General features: G+C 50.1%; 2 protein-coding genes across 2 annotated transcripts; both read right to left on the bottom strand.

Annotated features, from left to right (window-relative positions):
• Positions 1–245: 245 nt before the first annotated feature.
• Positions 246–2,142, bottom strand: LOC124695416. Its single transcript, XM_047228270.1, has 4 exons — positions 1,901–2,142; positions 1,505–1,778; positions 1,182–1,392; positions 246–253 (listed from the first exon to the last, which is right to left on the bottom strand). The coding sequence occupies exons 1-4, from the start codon at positions 2,104–2,106 to the stop codon at positions 246–248; spliced, it is 699 nt and encodes a 232-aa protein (XP_047084226.1). The 5' UTR covers positions 2,107–2,142.
• Positions 2,143–17,715: 15,573 nt separating this feature from the next.
• On the bottom strand, positions 17,716–21,042 carry LOC124698092. The gene is made up of 7 exons (XM_047230614.1): positions 20,957–21,042; positions 20,739–20,819; positions 18,525–18,581; positions 18,340–18,387; positions 18,180–18,236; positions 18,035–18,096; positions 17,716–17,949 (listed from the first exon to the last, which is right to left on the bottom strand). Exons 2-6 carry the CDS (start codon positions 20,784–20,786, stop codon positions 18,043–18,045), a joined length of 264 nt encoding a protein of 87 aa, XP_047086570.1. The 5' UTR covers positions 20,787–20,819; positions 20,957–21,042; the 3' UTR covers positions 17,716–17,949; positions 18,035–18,042.
• Between the last annotated feature and the right edge of the window lie 665 nt (positions 21,043–21,707).

Genomic DNA, 21,707 nt, shown 5'->3' with positions numbered 1-21,707 from the left:
AGGAGAGGCCTGGTACTGTAGAGTAGATGTGTCTGCGTGTTTCTGTTTTACTCAATTTTGGGAGTTCAAGTTAGGTTTCATATTCTGGAGTTATAGTCTGTCAATGGCTAACCTTCAATTAGTATACATTTTCCTACCACCTTCTGCAGGATTTTCAAATTTCAGGAACTAATAGAACTAAGTTCTTTTACTGAAGCAGCACTGTTCTCTTTTAATGCCTTTATGTTAGAAGAGTATCTAACAACCTAGTAACCTACACACACACAAAAATGGCTCAACTGCAATCAACAAAAGATCATCCATCCATTTGCTAGAAAAAACAAGACATCCAATTGTTTTGGCTTCAAGTCTAAACGTACTCATTGCAACCAATAGAGAAATAGCACAAATTTGAAGATGAATATTGAGCATCAGAAACTTCTGGAAGATATTCTCCAAAATGATTAAATGTGCTAACAAAAGTATCATGAAACAAACAATTTATAGAGATGAATCATACTCCATCCGTCTAAAAATAGGTGTCTCACTTTTGTCTAGATATGAATGTATCTAAATGCATTTTAGGTAGAGATATGATCCGTATCTAGATAAAGTTGAGACACCTATGTTTAGACGGAGGGAGTATTTAATGTCATGAAGTTTAATGTAATAGAACATTCCAAGAGTGAGAATATACCAATATCTTGAACTCCAATAGAAATAAATCTGGTTACATCTTTTTTTTCATTTTTTCTCTACATGCGTTAAAAAGCATCTGAAGAAACATCAAGTACGTGCACATACCCACATGTCAGTCAGGCAACCAGTGGCCAAACAGTAAAATCATGATACACACAGTAGCATCCATAAGCTTTTTCCCAATTATAAATGTTAAAACTTGCGGTTTTCATGTTGCATACCCAGCGACCTAGCAGGTCCAATTACATATGACACAAACCAAAGAGGTGCATCAACACAAAACATAGGCACTAGCATAACTGCGCATCGATCTTAAACCCCAAGATTACAAAAAAAATAAAAATAAGAAGTGTTACATTAACAAAGTATTCCCTCCGCCCCACAATATAAGACGTTTTGGCAAGCTGGAGTACCATATAATGAAGGATAATATCATAATAGATATATAATACATAATAGCAGGTAAACAACATGCAGCAAATAGTAATGATAGTTGATCTTACCAAGAGCTTCAGGCCCAATGATATGACATGCAGTTACAATGTCACAATCAATAAGAGGATCGTAAGGAAGTAACAGCTCTGCAAAGAAGATCTCCTCAGCCTTGGTTTCCATGTTTTCTGCTTTGAAGTTCATATGGATATAGTAGCCTGCTTCGTCGATAATGTTCATGAACTGTTTGAGATTGACATCCACGGGCCTGTAATGGTCAACCTTACAAAATGGAATATATTTTTTTAATGAACAGTCAGTGAGCAGCATTAATGCTTAACCTGATCAAGTGAAATTAGTGGAAACAGCAGGAAAAAGACGAGAGCTTACGCACAGGATGTTTCTCATGGTAATACTCTAATGCCTGGCTGGCCTTGATCATGTATTCTCTACGTGCATTGTCTATCCGTTGCTGCTCAGTGGATGGTGAGATTTGTGGGGACGGTATCTCCCAATCAATATCTGGCTGATACTCTGGAGAAATGCAGCCAGAATCTTGATACCCTGGAGAAAGGTTGCCAGAAACTGGATACTGCTGACTAAGGTATCCCTTGTGGGTATTCACTTCGTCATCTTTCTGAAGTTTTCCCTTCCGGGAGGCATGTTTCCTGCGTATTCAAATAGATGTGTAATTATTCAATACAGCAAAAATTTCGCCGGAATTGATACGGTTACAGGTAGGATTAGATGGAAGGGGTAAAACAAACTAAACAGAAGAGCGTCAGCTTACGCCGTGCGATAGGTCTTCTTAGCCTTGGAGGAGATAGCGGCGGCAGCGCGCCTCTTGGCCCTCGTATGCACGGGTAGGAGCGAGAAGATGACCCTCCCTCGCAGGCGCTCGCTCCATCGTTTCTTGGGCGCCGATTTGGAACAGCCTGATCCTTCATCACATGTGGTGACCGTAACCCTCGCAACCGTCTTGGATGACCGCACCATCGCCGACGAATCGCCGGGGATGGCTGATTGGGTCGAGGGATGAGGAATTTTTTTTTTTTTTGCCTTTCCTTTTTTTTTTTTGAGGAATTTTTTTTGCCTTTCCTGAGATAGCGATATAGGGGTAGGGTAGTTCTATTTATTGGGCCTGATTGGACACAACGGGTCAAATAAATAAAAGATCGGCGCCTGGGACTGCATGGCCCAGCGGCAGCGCGAGTGCCAATATGCACGGACGGCCTGGTCTTCCACGGGCCACAGCCTACAGAATCCTTTGCCTCCGTTCGGGGATTTGCTTTTTCTTTTTTCTCGAAATAGGTTTTCGCCCCGCTTTATAAATAAAGCAACCACAACCATACAAGATTCGGATACAACACCACGATGACACCACACACAACAACAGTCTGCTGGGGCAACAGCACAACATGCCCAGAAGAACTAGAAAAGCGATACAACCCCATAGGAAAGGGCCACTCAGAGGCTGGACAACGTAGAAAGGCGACGTGCCGCCGCAAGAAGATCCTCTAAGCATGCCGTCCAGGCGCTCCCTGTCCCGCTGCCTACACAGCGGGTACCACTGCTGCAACAAAGCCAAGAAAGAGTATAAGGAGTCAGAAGCGCGTCGAGGTAAGATACGCTCGATGACCATCTTATTACGCACAGTCCACAGGGTCCAGGTCAAGGCCGCGAACACCAACCAGAAGAGGCGCCTCCTCCTACCGGTGTTGTTCGCATGGGCCTCAATGAACTCACCGAGGGCTGAGGCCTACCACTCAAGGCCCAGCGCCTCCTGGAGGAAGCTCCAGAGGAAACGGGCCGCGGGGCAAGAGAACATTATGTGGGTCGTCGTCTCCGGGATCGCACACAATGGACAAAGCCCATCGCCCGGCCCGTGTCTCTTCGCCACCTCCACCCCAGAGGGAAGGCGATCCCTAAGCAACTGCCAGAGAAAAATCTTCGTCTTAAGCGGGATAGGCGCTTTAAAAAGAGGGGCAGTCCAGAGCATCGGGGGTCCCCTAAACAAGGCCCTATAGGCCGTCCGCACGGAGATCGAACCGGAAGGCGTCAAGCGCCAAGAGGGTGAATCTAGTCCTCCCGGCAGAACGTCCGGGAGGAGGTTCCGCAGCATGGCCAGACTCAGGGCCTCTCCCTAGGTAAGACCGCGACGGAACAGGATATCCCAGCCCCCCTGGGCGGCGTCGGCGACAAGAATAGGGGGTTGGCGCAAATGGCGAAAAGGTCCGGGAAGTCAAGGCAAATGGGGCGGGCGCCCAACCACGGGTTAAGCTAGAACATGGTCCCTCTACCATCGCCTATGGAGAGGGATAGTCCTGCTCTAATCTCGTGCTTAATGTCCTGGAGGCCCCTCCAAAACTGAGATCCCTCCCGGCGGTCACAAGCAAGAAGTGGCCGGCCCCGTAGGTATTTAGCCTTAACTAACTTAAGCCATAGACCCCCATCATCAGAAAGGATCCTCCAAACCCATTTCAGCATGAGGGCCACATTCATGTGACGAGAAGAGATAATCCCTATGCCCCCAAGATCCTTGGGGGCGCACACATCGGCCCATTTGACCATGTGGTACTTTTGACGGCCCGTCCTGTCCTGCCAAAAGAAGCGGGAGAGCTCTTTATCGAAGGCCGCATGTACCCCTTCCGGAAGGATGTACAAGCCCATGATATACATGGGGAGACTAGACAGACACGAATCAATGAGAACCGTCTTGCTACCCTTGGAGGTGAACCTCCCGCACCACGGTTCAGCCTTCGCTCTAACTCGCCCCACTAAAGGGCGAGGTCTCTAATAAGGATCCTAGAATCCCTAACAGGTACTCCCAGGTAGTTCACAGGGAAGGTTGCCAACCTGCAATTGAGGTTGTCAGCGATCCGCTGTTGGGTTTCCGGAGGGTACCCCAAGACCACTACCTCACTTTTGTCAAAGTTTATTTTGAGGCCCGACATGGCCTCGAAATAGAGGAGTAGGAACTTGGTGTTCTGGATATCTAGGTCCGAACCCTCGAACGTGATCATGGTATCGTCCGCATACTGGAGGTGGGTCACCCCTCCACCAGGGATCAGGTGGCCGACCACTCCAGTAATATGGCCCGAGATCCTAGCCCTCTCCAGGATCTCGGCCAGGGAGTCAACCGCCGCGTTGAAGAGGATAGGGGAGAGGGGGTCACCCTGTCTTACTCCACACGCCGGCCTAAAATAGGGACCCACTTCCCCATTAATGTTAATGGCCGTGCTGCCCGTCATCACCGTCTGCATAATCCAGCCAATCATCCGGTCGTCAACGCCTCTCCTCTGAAGGACCTGTCTGAGGAAGGACCATCCAAACGGTCGTACGCTTTCTGGAAGTCTAGTTTTAAGAAGACACCCCTCTGTTGTCGACTCTTGACCTCATGCACAATCTCATGCAGTGCAAGAATCCCATCATGTATGTGGCGGCCCTTAAGGAAGGCAAACTGGTGTTGGTGCGTAATCCGCTCCATCACCGGAGCCAACCTCACCGCGCACACCTTGGAGAACAACCGTTGGATTACGTTGATGACAGTGATTGGCCTGAACTGGCGTATATCCGTGGCCCCCACTAACTTGGGGATCAAGGTAATAACACCGTAGTTCAGACGCCCCATATCAAGAGTTCCAACGAGAACTCTTGAAACATTGGCATGATGGTCTCCTGGAGTTTCGCCCAGAATTTCTGGAAGAAGACAACCGGGAGACCATCAGGGCCAGGGGCCGAGCTAGCCTTCATGCCCTCAAGCGCACTCCGGACCTCCGTAGAGAGGAACAGAAGGGTAAGGGCGGCATTCTCATCGTCTGCGACCCAGGCCCTAGCTGGCCATAGGTCTACCGCGAGGGCAACCCTTGTTCTGGGGCCAGCCTCAAAGAGACCTTTTTAGAAGGTATAGATATGGGTGGTGATCTCCCCGGCCTCCTCCAATAGGAGATCACCATCCCAAAGACAAGGGATGGAACACTTCCGGCGACGGCCATTCGCAATCACATGGAAGTAGGCAGTGTTCGCATCCCCTGGAGGAGCCAATTCTGGCGACTCCGTTGCCGCCAGAAGACCTCCTCCCCACGGTAGATCTCCATGAGCGAGTGTTCCAGGGCATAGCGCTGAAGCCACTCCTCAGCGGCTAAGCCCTCCTCATCTGCGGCGCGATCTAACTCCTGGATCTGGCGGAGGAGTAGGTCCTTCTTCTGGCGTACCTCCGCCCGAGGTTAGCCCCCCAGCCTCGCATAAACTGGCGAGCAAGCTTCGTGCAGTGATGCCAAACATCAACTGCGTTGAAGACTCGCGGAGGGTACTCCGCCGCCCGCTCCCACTTGTAGCCAACCGCCTCCACAAACCCTGGCTGATTGAGCCAGAATTTTTCAAAGTGGAAGCGGTTTAGCCTCGGGGGGGGGTAGAGCCCCCCGAGCACAGTAGAAGTGGGGAGTGGTCAGACCCGATCCTGGTCGCCGCCCTGAGGGTGCATAATGGGAATTCCATTTCCCATTCAACTGACACAAAGACCCGGTCCAGCACACTCCGGACCGGGTCAATGCGGTTGTTGCTCCAAGTGAACCGAGCCCCCACTCTAGTGATCTCTCTAAGGGCGAGATCCGCAAGGCAGTCATTGAACATCCGCATCCTAGGGATGTCCACGCGACTCGAGCTCTTGTCCTCCGGGGAGCGTATCAAGTTAAAATCGCCGGCCACCACCACAGGGGTGGTACACCGGTCAATCTTATCTCGCAGCTCCGCCAAGAAGGTCTGAGACCGCGAGTGGTCCGCCGGTCCATAAACAATAATAACCTCCCAGCTGAGGTTAGATCGTTTATGGGTGACGGCCATACTCACGAAGAACTCGCCGTGCTCCATATCCTCGACCTCGAAGGTATCCTCCTTCACGCCTAGGAGGATGCCTCCCGAGTGACTCGAAGCAGGACGCCAATGCCAGGCGAACTTGTGTCTGCTAAGACCCTCCAGCTCGTGGAGGAGGAAGGACTCCTTGATCGTCTCTTGGAGTCCTACAATATCCACGTTCTCGCGCCGCATATATTCCTTCAGTTGTTGTTTGCGACCCGGGGCCTCGAACCCCATGATGTTCCAGATGAGTGAGAAGAAGGGCTCAATTGGAACAGATTGGGGGGTTCCCCTACTGGGAACCGATCGAGCCCTACTACGTGTCGAGGGTCCGGACGGTGGTCTAGGAGGTCTCCCTCGCGGTCCCCCTACCCGGGGGACCGCGTCAGAGCTATCCAAAGGGATAGACCCATTGGAAGGCTCCAGACCAGACCCAGGTGCCAGCTGCACAGGGTCGGTCAGGGTAGCGGTGGTCGCCCTCACGCGCTCCAACTGAGCACGAGAGGCTGCGAGCACGCCATCGTAGACCTCCTTGGCCCGAATCGCCGCCAGCTGTTCATCCCGAGGGCCTCGTTCACCCCTGAAAATCACACCACAATCCGACGCCACCTGACCAAGGTGGTCGAGAGACGCCGTAGCAAGAACAGAGAACCGAGAGCCCGAGGGGGGAGATGGGGTAACAGAGGGGGAGGGGCGAGGAGTGGGGTGTGTACCTGAGTCGAGGTTGCGGGCTGCCGCCCGCCGCTCTGCCAACGCAGCCACAGTCGGCTCCATCGCCTTGGCCCTGGAGCAGGAACGAGCGAGCCTAGCGCTGTGGCGGGACGGCTGAGTGGACTGACGGTGACGCCGCGGGGCCCTCGCCTTGGCGGTGGATATCGAGCCAGCTCGACTCGACTCGACTCAACTCGTAAATACTCGTTAATTAACGAGCCAACTCGACTCAACTCATTAACTAAACGAGCTCTAGACCCCAACTTGGCTCGACTCAATTAAAACTCGAGCTAGCTCTATAAACTCGTGAAGCTCAGTAAAAAACATGAACAAGATTAGCATCACAGCATGCATATCGGCAAACGGCAATAGACGTTATTATCCCAGAATATAACTTGAACTTAAACATTTGGAAGTTGCTTAGCAGACCACGGTCTATAACAGATAAAATGACACCACAAATCCACGATAGAACAAGAATCACATAGTTCTTAAGTAGTACTAGTAGGTAAAAATAAAAAAGTAATGAAAGGTCTTGACGCATGATGCTTGACTGTCATCTTATTCAAGACTTTCTGAAAAGGAGTCTACTCTGTAGCTGCAGGCTGTAGCTACTTGTGCACCTCTCAACTTGTCTTCAGCAACCAAAAAAAATTTATTCCTTCTTGTGCTCCATAATGAAGCCTTCAGATCTTGATGCCTTCCTGGTAAGGGAATATGAGGATTAGCAAAAGAAGGAACACAACTACCGTAAGCATATTCTGACATATAGTCATATTGATATAAATGTGGAATACTACTTACAACTTACTGATGGTGCAAACAAAAAGCAAGATTAATGAATATTAAAATATTCAAAAGTACTTACATCTTTCTATGCTCTAGGAAATTTCCTCCACTGGGTCAGGGAATGGTACCAGTTCAACATCATCGTCGTCGTCTAGTTGCTACAATATGAGAATACAAAAGACCACTTGGTAAGAGATTCAGTCACAATGGTTTTTAAGTTAGACAGTATGAGAATACAAAAAACTGAAAGAGAACAACAGTTTGCATACCTTTATCACTAAAGGTTTATTGTCATTTTTGGATCCTCGTATGAAGCTAGAGGCACACACTAATGCCTCCACCATGGCTGGACGCAGAGCACTGCGGTAGTCATCAAGAACTCGTCCACCGGTACTAAACGTAGACTCGGATGAGACACTTGTTGCAGGGATAGTCAAGAATTTTCTCGCCATCTTTGAAACAACAGGGAACCTATGAGAATTCATCTTCCACCAGTCAAGTAACACGAAATTAGTGTCATCAGGGGGGTGGTTTGGTTCATCTAGATAGGTGAGCAATTCAGATTTTGATGGTTCTGTAGCTGTCTCTCGCAGAAATGAGCTGAACCCACTTGGCGCTGTGGCTGTTGAGGTCCTTGATTGTGTACTTGAGGATGGCTCGGCAGTGCTGTTGGCAGCCTTGTTGCGGCGATATTCAGCATCATAAGTGGAAAATAGTTCATACAACTCTTTTCTAATATCCTCTTCCTCCTCTAGGCCCTTGATTTCACCATACATCTGCTTAAAACAGTATCCAACAAATCTCATTTTCCACCTAGGATCAAGAACAGTAGCAATAACCATAACATTGTTCTTTTCCTCCCAGTATTTGTCAAACTTGGCCATCATTGCTTCTGCCATTTTCTTCATATCCCTATCTCCAGAATTACATGCCTCCACCAAGGCAATTTTGACCGACATTATGTAAGGATAGAACACATTTGAAGTGGGGTATACAGAGCCAGATAGTACCTTAGTTACATCAGCAAATGCCTTCAAGATTGGCTGCATTTTGCTATATAGAGTCCAGTCCTGATATGAAGGCTCCCACTTGTAATTATAGTCAGTTTGACCATATTCAGTGAAAGCAGCTCTATAAGGTATGCAACAATCAAACATTTTATATGTAGAACTCCACCTTGTCGACACATCTAGACACAACCCTGCTCCGATGGTCAGATTCATAGACTTACAGACTTCAAGAAATTTGTACATGCGGGAAGGAGATTTCTTCATGTACTTAACTGTTTCCCTAAGATTGCTTACCAATGGCTGCAATGGTTGGAGGCCATCATTCACGACCAGGTTAACTATGTGAGCACAACATCTGACATGAAAATAACTTGGAACAAAACCTTCTGTTTTCCTAGCAACGAACTTGGCCATTAAATTCCTAGCAGCAACATCATTCGAGGAAGCATTGTCCATAGTAATACTTATGATTTTATCTTCAATCTTCCAATCAACTATGCATTCAAACACTGCTTGAGCTATGACGTTCCCAGTGTGTGGTGGATCTAATTCAATGAAGTTCAAGACACGACATTGCATGGCCCAATCAGTGTCAATGTAGTGTGCAACCAAAGCCATATAGCAAAGATTTTGATTCGATGTCCACAGATCACATGTCAAACTAATACTTTCGACATCTTTGAGTTTTATCTTAAGAAGTTCCTTTTCAGATTCATAAACTTTCATGCATTCAGTTCGTATGGTCTTTCTACCAATGAACTTATACGAAGGATTCATATGTTTCATCAACACATTAAACCATGTGTGCTCTACCATGCGAAAAGAATAAGCATGCACAATTATCATCTTAGCAATGATCTTACGGGTTGCCTCATGATCATACTGAACAGGTGCAACGGTAAGAGATGAGCCTGGTTTCTCTGGATCATAGTGGAGCATACCTTGAGATAGCAACCTTCCCTGTGTACTGATATATGGCTTACACTTCAACAAATGCCTATTCAGACTAGAAGTTTGTCCCCCTGGAGTATAAGCAAACAGTCTCCCGCAATATTTGCACTTGGCCTTCTCAACCTTCTTCCTGTCTCTCTTTGATATTGCTTTCACCACACTATAATGCTGCCAGCACTGTGCACGTTTTGCCCTCCCTCTCTTCGTAACAGTGGCATTGGGAGACAATGCACCAGCCTTCTTCTTTTTGCCTCTTCTAGTTGTCACTCTTCTGGAATCAGGAGTTGCAGCGTCTGACACCTCCTTCTCAGCTGGCCCTTCATGGAGTTGGGACGGTTCACTCTCAGTCATATCATCGTTCATGTCGAACTCATTTTCCTCAAATATTTCATATTCTTCATTGTCCTGCACATCGAAATTAAAATACCATCACTCAAATAAAATATTCTACAAATGTATGTTACAAAACTAGAATAGCTGGATTGGCTAAATAAATATACGATCAGTTTAATGTAAGATCCATCTTGGAGTACGGGTCCAACTTCCCCCAGGAGGCGTCATCTACGAGCGTGGGGTTGGACGTGTGCCCCCCGCAGTCACCGAGGTCGCCAGGGCTGGTCTGCTACACGCGCTCCCCGGGCTCTACTCCCACCTCGCCCCTGGGCCTTGCGACCCCTGGCCCTACTGTCCTGGAGCCAGCCTTGGTCTCCCTCCACCTCAACTGTCAGGGCCCGGCCACCCTTCCCAAAGAAGACGTGTGGGAGAGTGCAGGCGAGCTTCGAGGGGTCTGGGCAGAGGGTCAGCATGCGCACCGGCCCGGCGCCTGGGAAAGAGAGGGGGTCCACGGTGACAAGCTTGCCAATGATCTGGGCAATGAGCTCAATGATATGGTCACTCCTAGCCTCCTCGGGAATGCCGTGGACCCGGACCCAAACCTCAGACAAAGTAGCCACAGTATCGGGATCCACACAAGACGGCTTGACGGAGACGTTGATGTTGTTGGCCGGAAGGATGGTCGAGTTGCTCCAAGATAGGGCGCAAAGGAGCTTAGCCGAGGGAAACTCCACTGCAAACTCAGTAGGCGAGATCTCTCTCACGTTCCACACCCAAGTCGACTCCAACTGAGCGAGCTCGGCTCGGATCGTGTTGACTGTCACCTCAATCTGCAACGAGGGGTCCTGCTCTGGGAGAACGGTGATCACTGCAAGGTGTTGAGGGGTACTGAGCTCCCCACCCCCCAGGTCAATGTAGTAGAAGCCTCCATCGATCCCATGTCCCAGGTACTCGATGACCTCCCTCCTTCTTCTGCTGTTGAAGCGCTCCTTGCATGCCGCGTCTAGGTGGGCAGGGTCACCGCAGAAGAGGCACTGCTCCGGCGCCGTGCAGTCTGACCGGAAGTGTCCCATCTCGCCACAGTTGAAGCAAATGTTGGAGGTGGGGGATTTCTCCGGCGGAGCCGACACCGCCAACTGGGTGTCGGCACGGCCGTCGAAAGCCTATCCCCGCGGAGGTGCCATAGGCGGGTGCCCAACCTGGCTCCCACCCACAGCACCACCCGTAGCACCACCTGTGCCGGCTCTCTTCTTCTTCGGATTCCTCTTCTTCTTCGCCGCGGTAGGGGCAGCGGCATGGGGCGACTGCTCCTCGCGGCGCAGCGGCGAACGGCGGTCGCTGGGCGTTGAACGACCCCGCTCGGCATGCCACGGCACCTCGTATCTGTCCCGAGAGGAGTACTGGCCGCGCGACGCCAATTCCTCCCGCAGCGCAGCCTCCCTGCGTGCGCCCCCGGGAGAAGGCGCGCGATGAGCCGGCGACCTCCGGCGCGGGGCGTGCAGCCCCTGGTCTTCTCCGCGACCCAGGGGTCCGCGCGGTTCGTCCCGGCCACTGCCCCTGGCCGAAACCGAGGCAGGCGGCCGTTCAGCCTGCCGGCGCGGGGAGGAGCGGCGCGGGGAGGAGCGGCGCGGGGAGGTACCGCGGCGAGGCGGGGACGAGCGACGCGGGGAGGGGCCGCGGCGCGACGGGGAACGGCGGGCCGGGGGTCGGTACGGGGCCTGCGGAGGAGGCTGTGGGGAGGCGACCCGCACCCGCCGGTGGTGCTGTTCCGGCGGCGAGCGGCTGGGGGAGGAGGCGCGTGGCCGCTTGAGCACCATGTCGACGAACGAAGTCGTGAGTGGCGGCGGGGGGGGGGGGAGTGGAAACGAATGGAACGGGCGCTGGCGGCATGGCGGCGGACCTGGTCGGGACGCGCTGCGCTGGCTAGGGTTAGGTCTCGTTCGCCCCGACGGACCCAGAGCCAGCGTGGCAAGTGAGAGGGCCGAGCGGGCCCGACGGGCCCAGCAGGCCCAACCTCGCGAGCATTTAGGCGCCTCCAGGCCGGCAACGGCCCAGAAGGCCCAGACGGCCCATGCCACGACGGCCCAGCCCGACGGGAAGGGACACCCGTCGGTCCCGACGCGACCCGGGGTGGTGGCAGCGGCGATTGCCGCGGGGTCACCTGCGCCGCCCCGTTCCCGACCACCGGCGCTCCGCCCAGCAAGCTGGGTCCGCCCAAGGCCGCCGCCGACGGCGAGGTGAGAGAGGGCAGCGCCGCCCCGGGCGACGGGGTCGAGGACCCGCGCCGCGCCGGCGGAGCCCGAACCACCTGCGGCTGGCAGCGCCCCCGCCCCACCGGACGCCGAACCTGGGGAGGCGAACGGCGAGGTCGACCACGACGCGCAACGGCGAGGTAGTCTCCAAGCGTCGCCACCAGTTCGTGCGCCCTGGCAACTTAAGCCCCTTTCTTTGTCGGACTCTCTTCTATCCCCCCGTTCTACAATTAGACAGAACTGTGGGCTTAGAAGGGAGGTAGACCAAAAAAAGGGGCTTAAGTTGCGAGGACGCACCAACTGGGAGGGGCGTCCCGCCTGATAACGGCTTCAATCAAGGAACGTAGCCCGCCCGGCCGCCCCTTCCTTCCTCCCCAAACCCTGCCTCCGTCCCGGACGGGCGGTGCCCTCTCAACTCGGTCACCAGTGGAGCGCTCCCATCTCTGCTTTGAAATCAGCCGGCTGTTTGTGCCCTCCTTCTCTTACACTGAATTCAACAGCAGCGCTTTCGCACTCCTGCCTTGATCTCCACCGGAGGGCCCTCCTCTCCTGCCTCGCGTGTCCCCTCCATCCTGTGGCGCGGCCACAGCAACCACGGCCGGCCTCTTGGCCGAGGAGGAAGCATGGTCTCGGCCGTCAAGCCTGATGCGTGGGCAACCGTAGAGGGACCTCAACCGCACACTGGGCGAGGAGTGCCGCCGCTGCCTGTGGTTAGCCGCACCAGGGACAGAGGTGGCTCTCCCTGATCGGTAGTAGGTTTGACTATTGCATCCATGATCAGCAGTAAGTTTGAATATTGCAGCTCGTGTGTTTGCTGATATGCCAAAACTACATGTGTATTCTAGGCATATTGATTCAATTCATATATTTAGGATATGCACAATCGAATTATTGATTTTGGTTCTTGCTCCTTCATTCTGTTCTTTTGACTCTGTTCCATTTTTCAGAGATTTGAGATCTGTACTCTTTTCACTGGAACTAAATAATGGCTGATAATACACAAAATATCATGTGCAGACGTTCAGGAAAGGTCCAAAGAGAAACCGTGTTTTAAGTTCTTCAGCCTAACATGGTTAATTCTTTTATTTGTATATACTCAGTTGATGCTACAAATATGTTATTTTTCAGGATGTCTGTAAATGCACTGGATGCACAAATGTACGACAAGCTTCATGAGACTAGACATTGCATCTTGTGTATCCACGGGGTTAGTCTATATATCCAGAGTATAGTTACCTATCTCATTGGCATAAAACAACTAAACTCTTCTTCTGTCAGAAGAAAAGAAAAGCTGGATACTTACATGAAATAGAATATCCTACCTTCATTCTATTGAACAGACGCTACAACAAATCCCATGTGCAGAAAGTTCCACATGTCCCTGCAGAATTGAATGGGCCAGAATCTAATGTTCAACATTTTAGTGCTTCTGATGCTACGGTTTGTGCTGAAATTATTCTTACTGCATTTCTACTCTTGTTTAGAGAAGATGAATGCCTAGATGAGGAGGAACATGACGATTCAGAGAAGACTCCGCCTCAAGCAGGAATCCCGGATCTAGAGCTTCCGGATGCTCCGCCACGGGTCCGTACCCGTAGGACGGATCAACCTCCTGGCCAGAGCCTGAACTTCCAGGAGGGGACAACAGCTGATAGCAGGCGAGAACGAAGAGAACATCAAGCAAAAAAAGAAATCATAACCAATCCGATCACCCCGGAGGTGGCGGCGTATCCGAAAGCCTTTGAAGCAAGACGAAAAGAACTCCTGGCAGAAGCTCAGAACTTGGTCAAGGTCAACGCAGCCATCCTAAAGGACAAGGTAGACACGGCAAAAAAGTACGAGAAAGCCCGTGAGCACAAGCAGAAGGCGGAGGAAGCCTATGAGAAAGCGGCAGAGCTCGCGGAACAATGGGCAACGCACATCAAGCAGACCCAGGAGGAAACGAAGCAAAAGAGGACGGGGCGGAGAGATGCTATTCCCCCTCGCAACATCAACTTCGACGGCGCAGCTCACTGCAAGCAACTCCAAAAGTTAACATGGAAAAGGTGGCAAAGCTCCTGGCCAACGGCGACGATAAGGTCGACCTTGAGTACCTCAGGGAAATCGTTGGCACTGCCATGAAGCAGCAGAGAAAGGCGGATACTTCGCGTAGACTAGCTTCCAACCCAGAGGCATGTGTGTCCACAGCGCAAAATCAGGCTGCCGGAAAACAACAGGGGCACCGCGACGACCAATCTCGCACCTGCTCAACGGAGCACCGGAGAAAGACCAACAAACACCCAAACCCAAATCCAATCCCCATATCTTCGGATACTCCTAAGGACAAAGCTAAGGAGAAGGATCCAATGTTCACTGACAAGGACAAGGACAAGTACCATAACGCCTCGCCGCCAAAGCACCGCTACGCGCCACCGCGCCCCCGCCCACGTAGTCCATCCGAAAACGTCAGACCCCATGGGCCTGGTGGAATGAACATCCGCGACAACGTCGAGGCCAGGAGAATCCGGAACGATGATCGCAAAGCTGAGGGCAAGCACTCCCGATACGACGGAGGCAGCTGCCAAGATAGCGGTGGAAGCCACCGCAGCCGGAGCCAGCACCACCAGGAGGGACGCGGAGAATCTCAACATTGCAGATTTGAAGCCTTACTTTGGTGAAGAAGATGAGATTGCGTCGAGGACGACTTCAATTCAAGAAGGGGAGCATGATAAGGACATCCCATCTATTGATATAACCGTTGTACCTACAGCCCCACAAATACAAGGACCAATCACTCGAGCTCGTGCCAAACAACTTAACTATCAGGTACTCTCGTTTCTTGGAACTATTTCTCACATACATGAGAATATGATGCTTCCTAAATCAGATGTGTTTGTTACTCTTAGGAATGATGGACCTCGCATCGACAAGAGGGACACGCATTAGGGCATGATCGTGCATGGAGGTGGCACCAAGCATGTGAGGATTGAAGAGCACGCCACAAGTGGATATTTCATAACTTTGAAGCCACCATAATGAAGATTGACACTTGGACGAAATACACAAGATTATACTTCATAATTTCATCCATAACATAATATGGTGTTGCGTCACCTTTAGTTTTGGGCCAGGCCCATGCTATTTTTGCAGGAATTAAGTCATCAACCGTTTAGAGTCCGTATTGGAGGGGGAAAGACTTCGTTTGGCCACCATACGTATGGCTGGGTGAAACCCATCCTTTTCCTCCTTTAAATACCCCCATAGCTGTCAAGTTTAGAGGGGGATTTTGATTAGATTAAAAGTTAGCCAATTGCTGCAACTTCGTGTACTTCTTTTGAGGCCAACGCCTAGAATAAGACCGACTATTCGGAATCCCACCTATTTCAATAAATCTTTCATCTTTATCCGCAATATTCCGATTGCATTATTATTTCTTACTTGTTCTCGATTTCAGGTAGGAATTAAGACCTTTTGGTCAGGATGATCGTGCATCCGCAAGACCAGTAACTCCCGGAGATTGGCCTAGCAATTGCATTGGCGCACGAGTTTTGCACGTGTAGTTGGATCGTCAAGCATGAACTCCACCAACAAATCGATTTATCCTCGTCTCATCGAAAGATCGGTCACCTTTGTCCTATCAGGTAGCCTTCCCCTAGGTTTAAGTAGGCGTCTTACCACTCTGACGCTTGGATTAGGTACTAAGTATTATGTTCCATGTGTATATAATTGTGTGATGTGCTTATGATCATCTTTGTGTTGTTGTGTGCCGTTATGTGATGGTAAGGTCACCATATTTGAATGTGGTGAGGAGAAGAATAACCTAGGTGTCCAAAATGGTAACCAAACACATGTGATGTGGTTGAACATAGATGAAACACTTTTTCCAGGCATCCAAACAACCTGCACTTCTGTAGTGCGTTCTTCCTACCGTGGTAGTCATGCAAAAAATCGGCCCAGCCTACCAAAGGCTCCCAAATATGTGTGCGGATCACGTTCTTCTCGCAAGGAGGAAAAACCAGATGGATTGGCTAATCCTAGTTCACGTGTACCGGCCCAGAAGCTTGGGCCTCTTGTGCAATGTACCAGGATTGATTTTGGAAATAATTGACCCTCAGGTTTTAGTCCCACCTCGCTCCCTTGCTTCCATCCCCGACGTGCTCAGTGTGTGGCATGGAAGATTCATGGAGGCACTCCCTCATTGAGTGCACCATGTCGAGGTGTATATGGGCTCTCTCCATCCCAATCATAGTGGAGCATATTAGTTTGACCACGGAACCATCAGCGCGACAATGGCTCTTCTCCATGTTCGAGGTGATGGATCATGCGGATCTTACGACGATGATTGTAACTCTCTGGTCCATATGGCATGCTAGAAGGAAGCTAATCCATGAGGACATACAACAGAGTCCGGGGGCCACACATGCGTTCATAACCAGGTTTCTCCGAGACTTGGAGATCTCTACGGCACCGAAGAAGGAAGTGAAGGGTGGAAGCTCGGCTGGGCAAGTTCGGCGCTGGCTCCTGCCGCCGGCGGGTATGTGTAAACTGAACGTGGACAGGGCTATTGCGAGGACGCTGCGACAGGGTGCGGTTGGAGCTATTTGCCGCACCCAGGATGGTGTGTTCCTGGGGGATTCGGCGGTTGTTTTTTACGGCGTCACTCACCCTGGTTGCCTCGAAGCAATGTCGCGCCAGGATGGTGTGTTCCTGGGGGATTCGGCGGTTGTTTTTTACGGCGTCACTCACCCTGGTTGCCTCGAAGCAATGTCGCGGTTGGACCTGAACATCAGACCGGTTATGATTGCCACCGATTGTTTGGAAGTTGTGTAGGGTCTACAGGGGGAAAACCTGGGGCAGTTCAGCCACATTCTCCGCGAGACGGCAAGCAGTGCCAGCAGCCACGGCTGGACGTGCTTCGGCCATGAAAGTCGTCAATCTAATGGTGAAGCTCACCATCTAGCCCGAATGGCTACTACCTTACCTGTTGGTCGCCATGTTTGGCTTTGTACTCTCCCCGAGGGGCTAAATTTCCCTGTAAACATTGTTCCAACTGTTGAATAAATGAGTTGGTGTTGACTCAAAAAAAAAATACTAAGTCACAATGTTCTGCCATGTCCATAAAAATGACACGTGCTATCGATGCTAAATTCTTCTCCGTTTTTCAGTTAAAACCGAAATATAAATTTGGCATCCATCCAAAGAAGCATGAAGAAAACTAAATGTGCATGGACGGACCGCGGCTGCTCTTCATCTCGCCTCCTACTTCGCTCGCAAAAATGCTATGCGGCGTGCCGTCCCTTTTGAACAACGGATCAAGCCGGAGGAGAGCAATGGATGTGAGGAGCTCGACGATGAAGCGAGAGGCCTCGTAGGAACCAAGCTAGTTTAGTGACCTAGGGTGATGGCCGCCGAAGGCACCAAAGCTAGATGACACAGGGTGAAGGACATCGGCCCTGATCCAGGGAAGCACGGTTGTGAATGGGAGGGAATGGTGGCAACTCAGAGCAGATTGAAGATAGAGGGTGGGCAGCGTCGTTGAGCAAGAGGAGGCGGAGCCGTAGGCCGGCGAGTAGGAATATGAGCCGAACTATGCACTTGTGGAATATGGAGGGCAAATAGTCGATGATATAGGCGGAAGTGGTGGCCGGCTTCGGAACTGTAGCAACGCACACGAGTATATGTGCTAGTAGAAATAGAAATAAAGACATCGAATGGGTTACCTACTCTAAGGTTTAAAGCGAGCCCTTTAATTCCACTATTTATTCTTACACATGATAAGGATAATCGACCACTTCTGACAGACATACAGGCACTCATGCAGCGAGTGCCAAGAAGCCAATTTGCATGCAGAGTTGTCTGACTTGTTTCCTACAAATTTAGGAGGAGCGTAACACTAATCTGATCTCTCTTGTCCCCTCCCTTGGAGCTTTTCACCTGCTGCTGCTGCTGCAACGTAGTCCCTACGTACAACGACAAAACGGAAGAACTGTCATGTAAATCTGCGACCAGACAACAAAAGCCTGCGAGTTTTCGGCTTGTTGATACCTTGCGTCTCAGCCAGATGCGCAGGCGGGCTTGCGAGGGGGAAGCTGGTGGTGCGGCGTCCTCTGAAGAAACGAAGCAAAAAAGCAGTATAAGTTTCTGCTAGAAGTGACAATATCGTTTAGCTGACCCTAAGATTTGTACTGACCTTAAGCTTGGGCTTGAGAGACTCGACTGCAGGCCTTGAGCTGCTGTTTGCAGCTTGCTGAAGAGCATGCCAGGATATCGATGAAAAAACATTGTTAGAGGCAGTTGCGAAGACATGTCATGGCTGAATAAATGACTGAGGATTTCTTCTGTTGTCTGACCTTGCCGAGGACCCAGTCTGCTGAATCGAAGTAGGCCCGCTCATGGTCCTGCAATAGCACAAAGAGGAAATGCAACCAAATCAAGGAAACGGCCAGATGTTCTTTCAGAGACATTTCAACTTCCAAGTGCCTATTTCTGTGAGCAAGAAACGGTTAGGAGGTCCCGATCTCTAGAACAGTGGTACCTTGGATATCAGAGGCTTCTTGGGCGTGATACCTCCGAACTTCTTCTCGACATAGGCCTGCGAATTAACCACGAAACTCGATCAGAAAAATATCCCAGCATGGACTGCCGATCTCGAGTAGGGAAGCGGTCTGTCCCGCATTCTAATCAAAACAGGCCAGGTACTTTAACTTTTTTTACATTTTTTTCTTTTCGAAATGGATGGTAAACCCTAGCCTCTGCAATAAAATGATGCACATAGCTACCTGCAAAAAAAATGATGCACATAGTTTTTTTTAATTAAAATCAGTCAACACAGTTTTATAAGAAAAATATAAAGATTAAACCGAAGCCGTCTCGATGAAGAGGGTGATATTGTCAGGGCCTCATACCCAGACCTCACCTACACTACACACATCATTAGAATACCAGAGGCCTCAAGAAAATGTCCAAAATCAGGAACACAAATCGATCTAGCAAATCCTCAACGCGCGCCATCGAAATTAGAGTTCTCAAGAGGGAGAGGCGGCGAGTATCTCGCTAAATTAGTCTAGCTTAAACTGGATAATGCTCTCACAAACTATTACGGGATACCGCTTGCAACCCTAATCTCGAGCACGAAAAGGTAGCTAACAAAATATCAGACTGCAACACACTCACAACTTGCTTAGGTGGAACAAAAGATGCATGCTTATCCGTCCGTTGAGGGTCCAGGACAAGGCCTGCCGGCCCTTGCATACGCAGACGCAGACAATTATCCGGCGGACCGACACGACGGCGTGCACGGCATGATCCACGCCGCCGAACCGAACGTGACACACGGCCGAAAGCGGCGGCGTTGGCGAACCACGTTTGCGCCCACGGGGGAGACGACGTGATCACCGGGGCACGACGTGGTTGCTTATGATCCACCGGAACGCGCTAACCGCATGTGAGCGATCTAGCGATGGCGATCGATCCCCTAACCAAAGGCCACGAAAACGACACTGCTCGTTGCCTACCGTGTCGACTTGGCGTCCTCATCGATCGATCGTCGACGTCGTAGCTCATGCAGCTGCAGAGCTGATGCAGGTCAGGCGGGGAGATTCTTTGGACAGCATGGCCGTCAGTGAAAGTGTGAGACAGCGGTGTGTACAAGACAAGCGCTCTACCTCGTCAGCCATCATACGTTCATATGTGGACATTTGGACAGTAGTACAAGACACATATAAGCACAGCAGGTTGCGTAAAGTTTAGCTTGCTTTCCACCGATCCTTCATTAGCTCCTTTCGGTAAATTAAATGGTGTTTGGTGTGTGTGGTGTCTGTCAGCTAGAGCAATCTGCAATGGTTGCACGTAACCTATGCTTGTACCGGCGGCAACTAGACCTACACCGCGGAGTCTTTAAATAGATTAGGACGTTGCAGGTTTGCTAGTTAAGTAGCTGTTGAGGATAAGTTCGTCTTCATTAGGGAGCACGAACGTTAGGTTGTGTTCAGTAGTAGTAGTAGCAGCTTCCTTTGAATGGCTAAAGCTGCGGTTTGCAGGTTGAAAGTGGATTCAGCCTTCAGTGTGTGTGCTAAATTTGCAATTAAGATGAACCGAAATACTAACATTTTAGTATCAGGAAACTGCCGGTTTCGCTTTTTCTCTCACAAGTTAATCGATTTAGTGTTTTGCACTACTGCCTACAGGCGAGATTCCTTTCCATCAGACCGAAAAGGAGAGATGACATAGGCAAGGCAAACACTACAAGCTAAGAGCTCCTCAATTGGCCCCATGGCTCTATGCAACACTTCACACGATATGGGGAAATAGACACAAGTTGTGGAGTTTTTATCATCCTGCATTTCCTATGTTGAGAGGCAGGGTGTACGGTTACAATCCACATGATATTTCTAAGAACAGCTTCCTATGCGAACCTCGTTTTCCAAGCTGGATTAATTTAGCAGTAACTTGCTAGCAAGTTTCTTCTTCATGTATCAATGGTTTGCATGTATATATCTGTATTTATCCCATGCCCAAGTCACGCATTGCTTCGAGAACCGTGTTACTCCACCGCTATCTCTATCTAGTACAAACTACAGGAGCTCCATACCAGTAGTTCAGAAGGGCCAAGGAAGAAACCATTGCAACCAAGTTAACGAAAACATCGGAGGCATTGTGCTGAAAGAACTTCAAAACTGTAATCACCGATCAAGCTAAGGCATGACTTTTTTCGCCGGCAGACAACTCACAGGAGCTACGGAAAATTTACCTCGTCCTCCATAGAAACCGACGACTTGGCTTCACCGCACCCTGCCATCTCCTGCCCTGCTCCTTCTGCTTCCTCCCTTCTCTGCAAGAAACAAACATGAAAGATTCAGCGCTTGACTGCGATCAAATAAGCAGCGAGATAGCGAAAATCTTCTGCAGGAAAAGGCTGTGATATATATTTTGTAAGCCTTGTTGGGTAGTTGAGAATGGAGGAACAACCTGGTGAAGTCTGTGTGAGGAGATGTAGAGGAGGAGGAGGAGATGGAAGAAGGGGGCGAAGGAGAAGCGAAGGCTACCAGAGGGGTGAGCCGATATATATAGAGGGGTGAGAACGGCACGCGTGAGTGAGAACCAGAAAGACCTGGTGCACAACGGACACCACTTACACGCCTACTGCATGTTACATCATGCATTTATCTCGTTTCACTATTCAGGTAAAGAATCATGTCTCTGCTTCTGAACACTACTGGGAGCAAATATGAAGCAATTCCCTTTGATCAGACGGTCATCTGAGGTAGACACGGCAGTGTATACCGCTCCTCTTATTTAACATATTGATATATTGATTTAAATTTTTATTTCGTGAAACCTTCCTTTTCTTCCTTTCTTTGCTTTTGGTGCATGACATGATATCGATTTTGTGCTGCTTCGGGCATGCACTGTTCATGTGATGCCTGTATCGCTCCTACTGATTTGCGCCTGTTTTCCAACCATAAAGGCGCACTTTATACTAGTTGTGTGTAGCTATGGTTTGTTAATAGGAGTGATTTGGCGAGAAACACGTGAGATCAATCCAACTTTAATCAATGGGACATGAAGATGTGAGTGGGACACACCGTCCAAAATCTTGGTGTGCCTATGGTCGGTCTAATTAGCGGACATGAGCAAGTCACACCAACGTGTCAAAAAGCTTCTAGATAGTGCACTATATATGCAACGTAGCAATTTCACAAAATGGTATGCACAAACA

This window comes from Lolium rigidum, chromosome 3 (genome assembly GCF_022539505.1).
Source record: "Lolium rigidum isolate FL_2022 chromosome 3, APGP_CSIRO_Lrig_0.1, whole genome shotgun sequence".
NCBI classification, from domain to species: Eukaryota; Viridiplantae; Streptophyta; class Magnoliopsida; order Poales; family Poaceae; genus Lolium; species Lolium rigidum.
Note: the sequence above shows the minus strand (reverse complement) of the source record. Positions and strands in the feature narration are given on the sequence as shown.

What these genes read in the sequence shown, in the direction of transcription:
- LOC124695416 (XM_047228270.1), bottom strand. Translation starts at nt 2,106, where the DNA reads ATGGTGCGGTCATCCAAGACGGTTGCGAGGGTTACGGTCACCACATGT. An exon ending in AAGAAGACCTATCGCACGGC is followed by an intron (nt 1,779 to 1,900) that starts GTAAGCTGACGC and finishes TTGAATACGCAG; the next exon opens with GAAACATGCCTCCCGGAAGG. An exon ending in ATTACCATGAGAAACATCCT is followed by an intron (nt 1,393 to 1,504) that starts GTGCGTAAGCTC and finishes CCATTTTGTAAG; the next exon opens with GTTGACCATTACAGGCCCGT.
- LOC124698092 (XM_047230614.1), bottom strand. Translation starts at nt 20,786, where the DNA reads ATGGCAGGGTGCGGTGAAGCCAAGTCGTCGGTTTCTATGGAGGACGAG. An exon ending in CGGTTTCTATGGAGGACGAG is followed by an intron (nt 18,582 to 20,738) that starts GTAAATTTTCCG and finishes GTTAATTCGCAG; the next exon opens with GCCTATGTCGAGAAGAAGTT. An exon ending in CTCTCAAGCCCAAGCTTAAG is followed by an intron (nt 18,097 to 18,179) that starts GTCAGTACAAAT and finishes TCGTTTCTTCAG; the next exon opens with AGGACGCCGCACCACCAGCT.